The sequence below is a fragment of the Conger conger genome, chromosome 7 (genome assembly GCF_963514075.1).
Source record: "Conger conger chromosome 7, fConCon1.1, whole genome shotgun sequence".
Classification (NCBI taxonomy): Eukaryota; Metazoa; Chordata; class Actinopteri; order Anguilliformes; family Congridae; genus Conger; species Conger conger.
In genome coordinates, this window is record NC_083766.1 from 30,665,067 (window position 1) to 30,680,539 (window position 15,473).

The window sequence follows — 15,473 nt, forward strand, 5'->3', positions numbered from 1 at the left end:
TTTATTCCTGTTGTAAATGAGCTGAAGTTTTCATTAGAGTGGGCAATGCTGGCATGCCTCAATGAGGGGGGGATTGGAAACAGAAATCAAAGTTCTGTAATGTGTACAGTGTATGTCATCAATGTGGTTCCCCAGAAGAGCCAAAAGACAAGCCAATAATGTACATCCCATGTTCTGCAACACAGATATTTTGTGAATAATAATAATAATAATAATAATAATAATAATAATAATAATAATAATAGCTTTATTTGTATAACACCTTTCATGTAGACCACAGTGCAAAGAGCTTAACTGGAAAGATATAAACAAAAGGCAAAAAACAGGGAAAAGCACTTCAATAATAGTCAGTTATAAAGGTTTAAAAAATGTGAAAACATTCATCCCAAAATAAATGTTCAATACATTCAATGTTTTCCATTTGCTGTTTTATTTTTTTAATATAAATTCACAATTCAAAATGTGTACTGGTAATGTGGGGAAAGACTAGCTTAGACAAAAGCATCTTCAAGCCTGATTTGAGAAATATTTGCAAAATTGGCTAAATATAAACCGATCAGCCACAACATTACAACCACCTGCTTAAGCCATTTCTTTCATGATTGAAAATGCTTTAAACTGTATAAACTTGATAAACACTTAATATGTATTTATATGACATGTGTACTTATATAAGCAGATAATTATAAGTGAAATCTTTTTTCTTCTTCTTGAAAAGCTTGTTTTGTTATTTAAATATCTTGGTATGTACTGGTGTTCATGATGACGTCTATCTTAACAGATGCTCCAGGACCTGTACAATTTTTCATATTTAAAAAAAATAAAGACCAACTGCCATATTTAAAATTGCATGGGATCTATTCCTACACAAATTTCACAACATGCAGTACCATGTAATTCCAATGGAAGGACAAAGGGTGAAACTGATATAATATTAGATGCTAATGAGGTAAGAAAACATGCTTGATATGATTCTAATATAAATTGAATCAAACCAATCTTATTGGTAAAATACTGGTAATAAAATGAATCTTACATAAGCAATTAATCTATAAAAACAGAAGCTATTATCTCAGTTTCATTTTATTACCCATTAAGATTTCAGGAGTATTATAAAATGACTGTGTAATAACAAACATTCTAAGACTCTTTTCCCGAAGAACAACTGAAAATATTGTAAAAACTTTTTAGAAATCACAGTGGATTTGGCCATTTAATTGCTTTGGAAAAACATTGATTCTGATGATTCTTCCCCTGTCTGACCCCTCAGCAGCTGCGGCCATGTTGTCTCCTGTCTTTCAGGCAGCGTGCGTGGGTGGGGACTGGAGGCACGTCTGATGTTGCAGCTCCTCTGTGTTCAGGTGTCTCACAGAGACTCTCACAGAGACTATGTTGTCACATAAATGATTTGCCATGTACCTTGATGAGAATTTAAACTCTTAAAGAAAAAAACTTTTGAAAAATTACTTCCTGACAATTGGTTTTAACATTTATACGATTCTCTTCATACAATCAATCAGTCTATATAGCTGGATATTTACTTAAGCTATTCAGGTTAAGTTCCTCTCTCAAAGGTTTAATGGGAATTTTCAACCTGTAAATCCACCCTACAGTCACACACACACTTGTCCTTTTCTGTTCAAAAACAACATTTTAATTTCAGCAGGACTTGGTTGCATAACAATTCAGTAACAATCAAATAACATTAGCATAACAAGTCCTCATTTCAAGTTAGCATTTTCAAAAAAAGAGCTCAATCCTATTCATACCTCTTAGCAAGAGGTTCCTATGGCAAGAATGCAACACCGCTCAGTTTTTGCCATTAAGTGTAGGACAATGATTATTTTTCCTGCCAGTCAGTTCGAATGGGTAAAGAGAAATTACCAGTGGTTTTATGTGTGAATGAGTTTACACATAAATGCACTGCTTTCAGAACAGGAACTACACAGACATTCTTTATTATAAACATATTTTGTGGTAAAAAAGTATATTAAAAAATGATATATCTCCGAGACCCAAACGGACAAGAACAGCAACACAATGAGGGGTAGGGGTAGAATGTCTGTATACAGATTAACAAACAAAAAACTACATATTAAAGCAAAGAATATTAGATATGACATTACACTGCTTAACTGGCGACCTGTCCAGGGTGTATTCCTGCCTTTCGCCCAATGTATGCTTGGATAGGCTCCAGCCCCCCTGCGACCCTGTTCAGGATAAGCGAGTTAAGATAATGGATGGATGGATGGATGGATTACACTGCTTAACAAATATACACTCGGTGAGCACTTTATTAAGTAGACCTGTAGGCTACACCAGCTTGTTAATGAATGCATGTGTATTCTGCTAAAAACATCCTGAATTGCTAGGCAAATGAAATTAACTAGATCAAAATGTATGAAGGCCATGATGCCCTTTATACTGTGATTCAGGTTACTTGCTTGGCTCACAAGGTTCAGGTTGCGAGGGAGTATTTGTGCAAAATTAGAAGGATAATCATTTGTCACAGTGCTGCTGCACTCAATCTATCCATTTCTGGCCCATTATTTTACCAAAGCTAATGAAGCCCACATCATGATATTATGGAGAGAACAGTATTTATGCATTGTATTTATTCACATCAGGTTATTTTGCACCAACACAGTCAGTTTGTCTAAATATCGTTATCTAAATGTATTTTATTGATTTAATTCGCAATTACGAAATTGCTTGATTTCTGTTTTATACCCGATAATAGGCCCAAGCTACGACAAAAACAGACGTGAACTTCTGTGACTGATAGCCACTTCGGTGAATTACGTTTGACTGACATCTGGCGATAAATGAATGTAACTACACTTCTATATAAACGTGATGACATTAGTTGCGCAAAAAATCACAGTTCTTGCCCGGCTATTGTGTTTGTGTGAGGGTGTGTGTACGCGTGTAGGTACGAGTGGGCGTGTAGTCGGCAAAACATGAAAGTACATTGTAGAATTTTTCGGAAACTTCGGACACTACTGTTATATGTTAGCTATCTACTCTGTGTATTTGGTACGCAATAATGGTTTATATTTTAGAAAAACGCACGACCATGCACTATTTACGACCTTCTCATCATGGGTGCGCCGATAGACCACTCCTACATTCATTTTGACTAACCCACTTACATCATATCCGGTGGATGAGGTCAATTTTTCTCCCAGCTCCGCCATTTCAGTTTTTTTGAAGTTTCTGTTAGAACTTCAGAGATTGTATTTTAAATACCTGATATATATACATTTAGTATTTGATTTGTTATTTTCTCTTCTGTCTGAGGTCAACTATTTTTATTTGTCAGGGGATCCCGCGAATTAAGTTTTAAGAAACGGCGGTGTGGATGTCGTGCATTTTCTGAGCGTGTTCCACAAGGAGCCAAAGTTTTTTGTATGAGTTGAATCCTGGTTGCGGATAGGGAGAGGCGAAGGAAGGCCTTGAAGCCTCGGTGTTGGAGTGGCAGCCATGGCCGGTAATTTTGACGCCGAGGACCGCGGGAGTTGGTACTGGGGGAGACTAAGCCGCCAGGAAGCGGTCTCCCTTCTCCAGGGACAGAGACACGGCGTATTCTTGGTCAGGGACTCGATCACTTGTCCTGGCGACTATGTGTTGTCCGTCTCCGAGAATTCTAAAGTCTCCCATTATATAATCAACAGCATCAGCAACAACCGGCAATCTGGATCAGGTAAGGAGGTGCGGGTTGTGGGAAAGTTCGAATTTGGTTTTGAGTACAGATCAATAGCTAAGCTGAAGATGAATGAGAATCTGGTAACTCGTATTAGGCTCACCAGGACGGCTAGCGTTAGCCAACTAACGTTAGTAAACTTGGCTAGTATAATCGAATGATTATAATGTTAGCTAGTCTACATTACTGCCTATCGACCACTTTACTGGCTAGCTAACCAGTGAGTTAGCTTGCTATTCCCAATACATTTTAGCCATTGTTTCATTTTTTCTTCAATTCTTCTTCCAATCGGTACGGGCAAGGTAACGTTAACGGAGTTACCTAGACTAAATCACTAGCCATGGTTTTGGTAAACTTTTTATTAGCTAACTAATGTAAGCTAGCTAGATAGCCATCTAACTGTCTACCTGACGTTGGAAACTAGCCAGCGTTAGCTAGCTGGATAGCTAACGCTAGTGAATCTCAGGTATTCGACAAGTTGTCGAATTGTGTGAATCTGATAGAACAACGTTAACTTGGTTGTCCCTCGTTTTCAGTACCGGGGGCACAGGCCAGAAATGTGTGCCTGCAGCATATAGCTAGCTAATACATGATTTGCTACCGAGTTAGCTAGCTTCCTGTGCGAATGAGCGAATGTTTGCCAAGTTAACGAACGTTAGATACAATTATTGGTTCTAGCTCGGATGCACTGAACCCAGGAGAGGGCAAGGCTGCGCGATTTGTTGTTGGCTAGCAGCGGGGCCAGACATGCTAGGTAAATTGGTATGGGCGTTGCACTAATGGCCCGGCACGTTAGCAAGACCAGAACAATTTTGGGATCTCTGGCTAGCAACGTAGCCGGCTAATAGTAACCGATTTGCAGTCTGAACCTGAATTGTGACATCTTTGGAAAAGAACGCGGCATTGGTTGGTGTCTTGGGCTAATGCTACCTTACTTCCGATTCAAGTAATGAATGGGTGCACTCCCTTTTATGTGCCCTAAGGCAGTTTTAGTGCTATGCTAGATAAGCTGCTGAAGCATTCCTTTTTTTCTCAGGCTAGAAAAGCTGTTTTTATTTTGGAATGGAATCTCAATTATCTCGTTAATGACAATTGTTTCTGTTGTCTCACATGAATTGTATTATTATTATCATCATCCCATACTTTTCTCTTTTAATTTCACATACTAAATGTTCAACTGTTCTATTGTAACCCGAGCAATCTGACAGTAGCGTCTTTATTATTCTTAAAGAATAATACAAAAATATCTGTCCTGGAAATATATTTTCTTGACTTCAGTCGAGACAAATTGAACATGTGGGTGTGTGCAACAGGTGGGTTGCGCTGTTCAATATGAGTGATCAGATTATGGGATTCACAATAGACCATAACGACGTCATTCTGCCTGTGGTACGTAAAAACTAAGAGCAGTTGGTAAGAAGAGTAAGTTACGTTACTGCATGAATTGAATCCCAACTAAGTTCAGTTTTGTTCTCCCTTTGTGGCCCTTTTGTAGTCCTGGCTAGCCTAAAAAACATATTCTCCAGCCTATGCTCTTGAGCTGGCGTTTGGTGACTAAGATTCTATGTGCCGTGGAGTAGCCGTGCACTAGTAGCTCTTCTCCCTAGTCCCTAGTTTCATTCATGAGTGTCGATACGACTGTCTTCAGGTGAGTCATTCACACACCCAGTTACGCCTAGACCGATCTGTGCTAAGAGAACAAGCGGTCGTGTCTAACTGATTTTACGGTTCATTTTATAACTGCCGTTGTAAAAATAGGAAGCGCAGATGAAAGTCGTACAGCTCTGGGAATGTCTGCCTGAGACGTCGCCGTGTGGGGCCCACGGTACTGCTTTTCCGCCTTCAGGTAAATCCTTAGATAAACAGAGGGGGAGGGTGTGGAGAGTCTACAGACTTCATGAATGGGCTGGTTGGCACTATAGAAGGGTGACTGCTCACAATGGCGTTTGTGGAATGCGTGTCATCCGTGCTCGTTCCCCCCTCGCCGCTAGCCCCTGAGTCAGAGCAGCATCCGTGCTATGGAAAAAAGACGCCTTTGTACAGAGCAGACCGGAGGTCTATCCTCCACCGCTAGTCATAACTCCCCTTTGAGTTGGCTGCATTGCACCTTGAACGTCCTGTTGATACCACTTGATTCCTCACTATAGTGGCTGCTGGGGTGTGTTTCGTGGTTTTGGGATTAATTGAAAAAGCAGTGCAGACTGCTTCTGCCCTTTTGTTTGGCCCTTCCAGGTTTAACAGCTAGCAAGAGTCAACTTTCCGTTGGCAACAGATTCATACATGGAACTCGAAGATGGTAGATATCCAATGCAAATAGCAGAATATATGTTTTAAGTTGTATGTATTCATGCAAAAAAAAGGTCAAATGGATAGTTCAGTAATAGTCAGCAAGGTTATAAAAAGGAACATCCTGTAGGTGCTTGTATAGAAGAATGACTATTCCATGAACATAAACAGTTGAAAATATAACCAAACTGAATAACACATTGAGGGCGACATGGCTCAGGCAGTAAGAGCAGTCGTCTGACAGTTGGGTTGCCAGTTCGATCCCCCGCCCGGGCTGTGTCGAAGTGTCCCTGACCAAGACACGTAACCCCCAAATGCTCCTACGAGCTGGTCGGCGCCTTGCATGGCAGCCAATTGCCGTCGGTGTGTGAGTGTGTGTATGAATGGGTGAATGAGAAGCATCAATTGTACAGCGCTTTGGATAAAGGCGCTATATAAATTCCAACCATTTACCATTGATTGTAAATATCGGCTGTTCAGCCATTAAAAACACAATTTCAAGCTGCTGTAGTTGGCCTAAATGCTATTGAAATTCATGAGGTACAACATTGGTGCTATGTGTTATCCAGGAACAGCAAGTTGTGTGATGCAGTCTGTAGCGCAGCCAACTGTCAAGCGTTGTACAAATCATGATGTTTGAGCTTTGAATCGCCTACCATGGCACTTTCTGTACTGTGGTCCCTTTGGTTATCCTCTCTGCTTTCTCCATTGGAATGAAGTGAAACATATCAGTTAAGACCTAAAAAGAAAAGCTCACACCTGCCCCGGTCCTTCTCAGATTAGAAACCCCCGAGGTACAAAGCTCAGGTAGTGTTGATGTTGCTCTTCAGAGGTCTCGCTTTTTTCTCAGAAGGTTGTGTTGGACAGACTTTACTCAGTCAAAAGCCTCCTCCACTTCTTGGCAGATTAGAGGCCATGTTATCACCGCTATGCGTTTGTCTGTCTCAACAAAAATTGCAGATATATTTGTAATAAGCCATGTGAAATTATTGGTTTTGGGGGATAGACTGTTCTTTGATTAAAAAAAAATTCTTTTTCAGAATCCATGTCAGTTATGAACACTGGTAGATTTTAGTTTGTTGCTATTCACATCAACTAATTCATTCATTTGAAAAGCCTGTTGTAATATTAGGATACATTATGTAATTGCTGAAGCAGACAGTACAAAGTGAGCTGGCCTGAATGAGTTGTTGAACATTTTCAGTTCAGCCAGTCTGCCCTGGTATACAAAGAGCCACGACAGTCCCATTGTTGACTGAGAACTGTAGCTTTATCCTGCGTAAATGCGTTCAATTCAGTTATTCTTTAGCTCCATTGTAGCAGTTGTCCATATCCAGGGGCCTTTTACATAAACACACTGTCCATTGATACAAATGGATTGCTGCTGAATTAACGTCGGTCTAGTACTTTGCTTAGCGGCAATGTCAACCGGAGGCCCAAGCTTGGTGGAAAGTGTACCCTCAGTAATTGTTTTACAAATCACGTTCCTTAACTATTGCATACTACCTCCTCCAAAGCCTCTTGTCTCACTGTGTTGAAAGTAAATGCAGATTGGAAACAAAATGGAATCTGGTATGTAGCCTCGATATGTAAGCCTATTCTGAGATAAATGCGATGTGTGCTTTATCACAGTGTTTAATGGGTTGAAATGGCAGTTCCAGTCCAAAGCAGGTGGAGCCATTGCAGGTTTGGTTAGAAGTCTGCTATTGTGCTCAGTTGAATGAATATGAGCAGCTTGCTGAAATGTGAAAGCTGAATGTAGTCCCACATGCAGCCTGTAGCATAGTGGTTAAGGTAAATGACTGGGAGACACAAGGTCGGTGGTTCTAATCCCGGTGTAGCCACAATAAGATCCGCACAGCTGTTGGGCCTTGAGCAAGGCCCTTAACCCTGCATTGGTCCAGGGGAGGATTGTCTCCTGCTTAGTCTAATCAACTGTACGTCGCTCTGGATAAGAGCGTTTGCCAAATGCCAATAATGTAATGTAATGTAACATGCTGTGTGATGCAAGCAAGTATTACGCTGCTATTGTTATAGGTAGACATTGTTTCTCCTACAATAAAAATCTAGTTAACATGCTGATTGCTTTCAGTTTGTGTTGTGTACAGTGTGGAACAGCTGAAATTCCCATGCTTTTGGAGCACTGTTACCATCTCTGCCCTTCCTCATTGCAAACTGTCCTGTGTCGAGCAAAATGTAAGGAGCGATAATGGTGTGGAGATGATCCAGCCTTCAATATCCCGTTGCTCTCTGTCCTGCCTTTCCCTCCCAGGCCTGGCTCCTCCACGTTTCCGCATCGGGGACCAGGAGTTCGAAGCCCTCCCCGCACTGCTGGAGTTCTACAAGATCCACTACCTGGACACCACGACTCTGATCGAGCCCATCAGCAAGGCCAAGAACTCTGGGTTCGTCAGCACAGCCGCCGGCGGCCCCCAGCGGCTGGAGGAGGCCGAGTACGTGCGCGCCCTCTTCGACTTCCCGGGCAACGACGACGAGGACCTGCCCTTCCGGAAGGGCGACATCCTGCGGGTGCTGGAGAAGCCGGAGGAGCAGTGGTGGAACGCGCAGAACTTGGACGGCCGCGCCGGGATGATCCCCGTGCCCTACGTGGAGAAGTACCGGCCGGCCTCCCCGACCTCGGGGGGCTCCTCTGCCCCGGCCGGCGGGCCAGGGACCCCGGGGGCAGGGGGGAACGCGGACGGACCCGGGGGTCAGCCGCCGTCGCTGGTGGGAGAGCCGGGCCAGTATGCCCAGCCCAGCGTCAACACGCCCCTGCCCAACCTGCAGAACGGACCCGTCTACGCCCGGGCCATCCAGAAGAGGGTCCCCAACGCTTACGACAAGACCGCCCTAGCTCTGGAGGTACCCCATTTCTCTCTGCTTTCTGCTCCTTTCGTCTCAACCACTTCTCTTCCTAACCTTTCACCATAGCAGTGCAGAACTCTCTTTTATGATGCATACAAGGTCAGAATCAACAGAAATATCAACTAACTTCTGGTTTGTTCATTTGAACGTGAAGGTTTGTGTGCTTTTTGCTTCCTTTTGTGAGTTTTAGATCCGTGAAAGGGTGCCTCAGGCTGGCCGCTGCTCTGAGCTTCTGCAGAGCTGCAGCGGTCTGCCCCATGCCAGTGGAAGACAGGGCGGCTCTATTGATTTAAACGGCCTTGTCCCTGAAAAACTGCTGCGTAGGTGCAGGAGCAGGCAGGGCAGTTTATATTAAAGGCCGTACGAGTTGCACGTAGCGACCTAGGAGGGTGTCAGCCATCTCGGGAGAGTGATTGCGCAAGTCGCCAGTCGGTGCGACTAGCCTTCACTGTTCCAATGTGCCCTTCCGGCGACTTCTCTTTCAGAATTGAAAATCTTTCACTTCTTTCACTGTTGTCAGTGGTGTGTTCACAACTGCCAATTATTCCTGAGCAAATTCAGAATCTGTAGGACGTGCCTCTGAAAGAATGCAGTAATGGGGCTTAACATTTTTATCACGAGTGTAGCCAATCCGTGAGCAACTTTTTAAGGGATGAAATTTAAAGCGGTGCTGAGTTGAGCTGTTATAAGTTGGACCTAAGCTGGTCTGGTAGGAGCTGCTGAAGCCTCAGACCTGATTGGGCCTGTGCCAGACTGCAGCCCCCCTCGCTGACCTCCAGCCGACAGCAGGATGCACATTCCTGTAACAAACAGCTCGGGGAAGACTGCGAGAAGCAGCTCTGTCTGCCTGTTCTCAGGCCCTGTGTCCCACGCACGTTCTCCCTGGCAGACTGCCTCAGTGTGTACAGACACGGACACACAGACGGACCCACAGGCGGACACACAGACACACACAAGCGGCGTTTCCAACACAAAGGATCAGCGATACTTGGAATACGGGAAGGCGAAATAGAAGCATTTTTCTTCACTGTAGGTTTGGAACAATGTTTTTTTTTTTTTTTTTTTTTCTTTCTGCTGATCGATTGAACCAGCCATTTCAATCACTTCTGTCACTTTAGCCCTGAAGGTCAGATGAATAGTGCTCGTATTTGGCTGCTGCACTAGAACAAGTGAAGGCACTCCTTCTCTTTGCTGGGTGAGCTGTATTCATGTATGTTCCAGGTTCTCCATGACTCACAGGAGAATGGTGCTGTTAGTTTCAGACTTTCCCGTGTGAAGTGGAAAGGGGGGGGGGTGGGGGCTCCTGGGGGGAGGCGGCTGTGGAGAGGAAATGCTTTGTGTGGCAGTAAGTTTCCTAACAGAGAGTGCTACACCCAGCCTTAAGTGCTACTGTTCACCCAGCTAGGACTGCTCCTCACCCAAGAGTTACTGTTTGAGCTGAAACTGCTGCTCACCCCAGAGTTAATGTTTCTGAGCTAAAACTGTTCCCCACCCCAGAGTTAATGTTTCTGAGCTAAAACTGTTCCCCACCTGAGAGTTACTGTTTCTGAGCTAAAACTGTTCCTCACCCCAGAGTTACTGTTTCTGGGCTAAAACTGTTCCTCACCCCAGAGTTACTGTTTCTGAGCTAAAACTGTTCCTCACCCCAGAGTTACTGTTTCTGGGCTAAAACTGTTCCTCACCCCAGAGTTACTGTTTCTTAGCTAAAACTGTTCCTCACCCCAGAGTTACTGTTTCTGAGCTAAAACTGAACTCTCAAACTCCAGTTTTGCTCAAATTTTGTGCAAATGTTCTGCAGAAAAGAGCATGCAAAACATTAGCCTCAGTGGATTTGTCATTAAAAGGCTTCTAAAAACTCACAAGTGAAATTTGTGTTTGTAGTGTCATATCTTTGGCATGAAGGCAGGGAAAAATCCAAAAATGTGTGCTCTGACACAATTTTCTGTCTATTTTAAGATTATGAACACTCGCAAGCAACCTTTTTGTCCCCCCCCCCCCCCCCCCCCAAATATCTCTAGAACGACAGATCCAAGGAGGCTGATGTTTTGCATTGCATTTGTTCTCTGTTGGATATATAAAGACTGAATTCTACTGTATATCAAGAAAGGTTGGGTATTCACCCCCCACACCTCTGGTTGATTTTTCACAGAATGACCTTGTATAACTTTGTTTATACCCGTTTACATCCAGAGAATTAGTCTCTTAAATTCAGGCTTGGCTCAATTAAGTAATCTTTCCAATAAATTATTAAAATTAAAAAATTAAAAATGTTCGACTTCATGACCAACATTTTTCAAGGGTTCATATCTTTTTTTTTTTTTTTTTTTTTAAAGAAGTTCTTCCTAATCGATTACATTCCAAAATCTCATACTTAGTTTATTCTGAATATGATACTTTGTCTTGCATACTTAGCTGTACAATGTCAGTAAGACAGTAAGTAGTTTAGCTTAGTAGGTTTTTACCTTCTTCCCAACTGGGCAAGTATGAAGTAGCTTCAAGTTGAAGGAATCAAAATTGTCCTTAAATTAAGATTGCTGTTATGAGTCAGCAAATCTTTTCTACAGATGACGTGCAGTGATGCAGAACAGACAGAAAGAGGTAATGAAGGTCAGTGAGCTGCAGTTAAAATGCGGTGGCATTTAAGGAGATGAGCCAGCAGCACAAATAACGCCGCAGTTGAGAGCATACAGTCACGGAAGGAGTTACAGCCGGGCATAAGGCAGCCGAGTAGCCTTAGCGCGAAATCCACCAAGGCCGAGTAATTTACCAGAGCAGTCTGAGGACGCAACCTCGGGTGTCCACATCGAATGAAGCAGCGAGTGCAGCTAACCGAACGACCGAATCCGGCCCGCAACTGTACAGTCACCGGTTTTGTTTTTTGTTTTTTTACACTTCGTGTTCAACACATTAGCGATGGGCTTCCCAATCAGAATCGCAGTCAGTTTGTTTTTAGTGGCCTGTCGGCGTCCGCTCCATGCCATGTAAGTGGTGACAGCGAGCTCCTTCGCCACAGATAGCGTTTCCCCATCCCGCTCGTGTAACGACACGTTCCAGATTAGAGCCCTTTATTCAGCAGCGTACATGTGACCGTGTTTATGAAACTGAAGGATCTTTTTGTCTTTTGTGGGATCGAGCGATGATTAATTGGCTTTAATGTGCTGATGGAAACTGGCCGGATGGGCTGGATTGTTTGCAGATCGTTTATTGTTATCCTATGATAACTTCATGTGTTACATACTACCATTTGATATCTCATTATTCTTTTTTTTTTTTTTACGCACAGTAAAATGGGCGTGGGAACAGTTCCAGTACAGTTCACGCGCAGCTCGGCCCAAGCAGTCTGCCGTCACCCATCAGGGCTCCCGGCCAAAATGGCCACCGTCCCGGTTAGGTTTTTTTTTATTTTTGGCTAACAGGGGAGCATCCCTCCTGCTGAGGACCAGTGCTTTAGCTGAACCTGCCCCGCGGGACTCATGGCTGCATTCCATTTAAGACGAATCAAAGCGGGATTAATCTTTAAAGGGATTTAAGATGACTTTAAATTTAAGTTTATTTTATTTTTTTGCCTTCAGTGGTTCTACAGCGGTGGCTTGCACACTTGTGCCAACACAGGAAAAAAAATCTGGGTTATACACCTCCTCTAACAGTGAGTGAAGACTTGAGATTTGCTTTGTTGCATCAAGAGTTGAGCAAGGAGGATTGGCAATTTCTGTATTGCAGCACATTGAGACAGGTCCAGATATGACCGGCTTTAATGGGCTAGTAGTGAATCACGTCACCTCATTTTAGGAACAAGAAAATGAGGGCAGTGAATCTAACATTACTGGCTAATCCTCGCTGGCCTCATTGGCCAGTGGCGCCCTCTGGTGGATCAGGTGGTGACGTGTAGTTGGAATTTGTGTCTGCGGAGCGGGGTAATGTCTTAACCAGACTACTTTCATCTGGAATGTTGGGGTAAAGCCCACCCACCCAACTCGCAGAGGGCTCTAAGCATGTAATTTATGCTGCCTACCCCACCCACCTAAAATGGGGGAAAAACCAATGTTAACTCCAGATGTGTCCTAGGGAGTTCTCAGACTTTGGCTGGAACGTGAGGGGGAACTTACATTCAGCAAAACTTGGACTGACGTTGACGTGCATGCTAGTCTTGACAACTTTGAATGATAATGTCTTTCCAGAGGAGGTATTCTGAAGGTCACTGATCTTGTGCATAGCGTTATTAAATCACATACAGCTGTTGGCAATAATGTTTAACTAACTAACTTGCACATGGCCGCCATGGAAAGCCAGCCCCTAATTCTTCCACTGAAGCCTAGTTTCAGCTAGGCTGTCGCAGGGCTTAACTGGTCAGAAAATACTAAGGCAGTATATTGATATGTATGCATGAATCTGCTCAGTACATGTATGTATATTACAATGTGCTTGTGTTTGACACTGAATAACGTGTGTGTGGGTGCGTGCATGCACGCACGCCAGAGCAACAAATGTTTTTAATGTATTGAAAAGGCCATTGAAGATTTGACACAGAGGGAAATGTCAGTGGGCTGCGTTAATGTTGTGTTGAAACCCTGATGTGGCGCTGTCTCCGCAGGTGGGCGACATGGTGAAGGTGACCAAAATCAACGTGAACGGGCAGTGGGAGGGAGAGTGCAAGGGCAAGCGCGGCCATTTCCCCTTCACACACGTACGGCTACTGGACCAGCACAACCCCGAGGATGAGCTCAGCTGAGATCGGCCTGCATGGACTCCCCCGTCCTCCCTGCTGCACACACGTACACACACACACACACACACACACACACACACACATGCACACGCACGCACACACAAACGCGCACCCTCTTCAGTGCCAGGTTCCTTTACATACCCGTTAGCTGTTAGCGTCTTCTCGAAGTGCGCCTTTATCCTGGTCGTACCCTGCTCTTGGCTTTCTCTCTTGCTGACGCTGAATTGTCTGACTGTGGGACCCGCCCCCTTTTAAAACGTGCCATTCCAGTATTCAGTCCCTGTAGCCACCAGGTGTTTAGCACGCAACAGACAGAACAAACAAAAATGTGGTCTTTTTCCTCTTTCTCTCTATTTCTCGCTCATACATACATACATACATACATACATACATACATAGATACATACATGCACATGCACACACACACACACACACACACACACACACACACACCAATATGGAGCTTCATCTGTAAATTGTCTGTGCCCAACCCCTCATGTGCATATACATTCTCTATCTCTCTCTCTCTCTCTCTCTCTCTCTCTCATACACTCACAAACACACACACACAGACATCCACCCTCATGCTAACCTCCTGCTTCATCTGCCAACATTCCCCAAACGTCTCATGTACAAACACTTTCTCTTACACTAAACACACCAGTCTGCTGCTTCCCTGATGCTGTTCATTCATACTCCGTCTCCCACACTCTCTTACACACACTCACACACTCAATAGTGAGGTTGACCGTAGTGTATATTTCCCTCCTAGCCCTGTCCTCTCACGCGCCAGTTTACGTCCCTCCCACCCTCCTCCAAACACCAAACTGCTGCGAGAACTTTTAGTGCAAACGTTTCGTTTACGTACACACCCACAGAGACCGGTCAGCAGACGGCCTATCACACAGCAGCTCTCCTCACAGGAGGACACACATCCCTAAAGCAGCCCCAGTGAGGCTGCCACCTCCTGACTTCATTGCGCTTTTGCCCAGTGCACCACAGGATCCACCAATGCCACAGGGGGGCGCCTCTCAGAGCTACAATCAACACTACAGTCTCCCAAGAAGTTTTAGAAACCAAGTTGAATCAAGTCAAGTTCTCTTTTTGTAATTACGTGGAATAGAAAATACTATGATACAAATATGATAGAAATATATATTTACCATTACATACCATTTTTTTTTTTTTTTTTTGTGCACATGTGCTTTTTAACCCGTCGTTTTACGTGCGGTCTCTGGAACACTCCGGGCAGGCTTCACCCCCCCCCGTTCAATCCATCTGAGCAAGATTACAAATGGGAGCATATAGGCCACCAGGTTGGACCTCCTCCGGGTGAACTGTGGAATTCTGGGAGTGTTCGGGAGGGGGCTGGTTTCTCGCAGTCGCAGGTTGAGAGCCGAGGAGAAAGGCAAAAGAGGACGCCCCACAGATCCTCCCTCCTCACCTTCTCTCCTTGCACCAGCGGCAGGTTAATATCACCCACCTCTGCTACCCTCTGGGCTGAACTCAACACAGGAGAGCCAGAGAAGTTGCATGCAGTGTGTATGCTAACACACCGGGAAACTGCAGTGCATATGCTAACACACCGGGAACCTGCAGTGCATATGCTAACACACCGGGAACCTGCAGTGCGTATGCTAACACACCGGGAAACTGCAGTGCATATGCTAACACACCGGGAACCTGCAGTGCATATGCTAACACACCGGGAACCTGCAGTGCGTATGCTAACACACCGGGAACCTGCAGTGCGTATGCTAACACACCGGGAACCTGCACTGCGTATGCTAACACACCGGGCACCTGCAGTGCGTATGCTAACACACCCGGAACCAGCAGTGTGTACGCTAACACACCCGGAACCAGCAGTGTGTATGCTAACACACCGGGAAC

At 44.3% G+C, this 15,473-nt stretch overlaps 1 protein-coding gene across 1 annotated transcript; it reads left to right on the plus strand.

Annotated features, from left to right (window-relative positions):
* Positions 1–3,172: 3,172 nt before the first annotated feature.
* crk (v-crk avian sarcoma virus CT10 oncogene homolog) lies at positions 3,173–14,751 on the plus strand. Its single transcript, XM_061248500.1, has 3 exons — positions 3,173–3,703; positions 8,262–8,851; positions 13,446–14,751. The coding sequence occupies exons 1-3, from the start codon at positions 3,484–3,486 to the stop codon at positions 13,581–13,583; spliced, it is 948 nt and encodes a 315-aa protein (XP_061104484.1). The 5' UTR covers positions 3,173–3,483; the 3' UTR covers positions 13,584–14,751.
* Positions 14,752–15,473: the final 722 nt, after the last annotated feature.

Bases quoted from the DNA above. Each gene is read 5' to 3' on its own strand.
- crk (XM_061248500.1), top strand. From the start codon at position 3,484: ATGGCCGGTAATTTTGACGCCGAGGACCGCGGGAGTTGGTACTGGGGG. The intron at 3,704-8,261 runs GTAAGGAGGTGC...TTTCCCTCCCAG, and splicing joins CAACCGGCAATCTGGATCAG to GCCTGGCTCCTCCACGTTTC. The intron at 8,852-13,445 runs GTACCCCATTTC...CTGTCTCCGCAG, and splicing joins AGACCGCCCTAGCTCTGGAG to GTGGGCGACATGGTGAAGGT.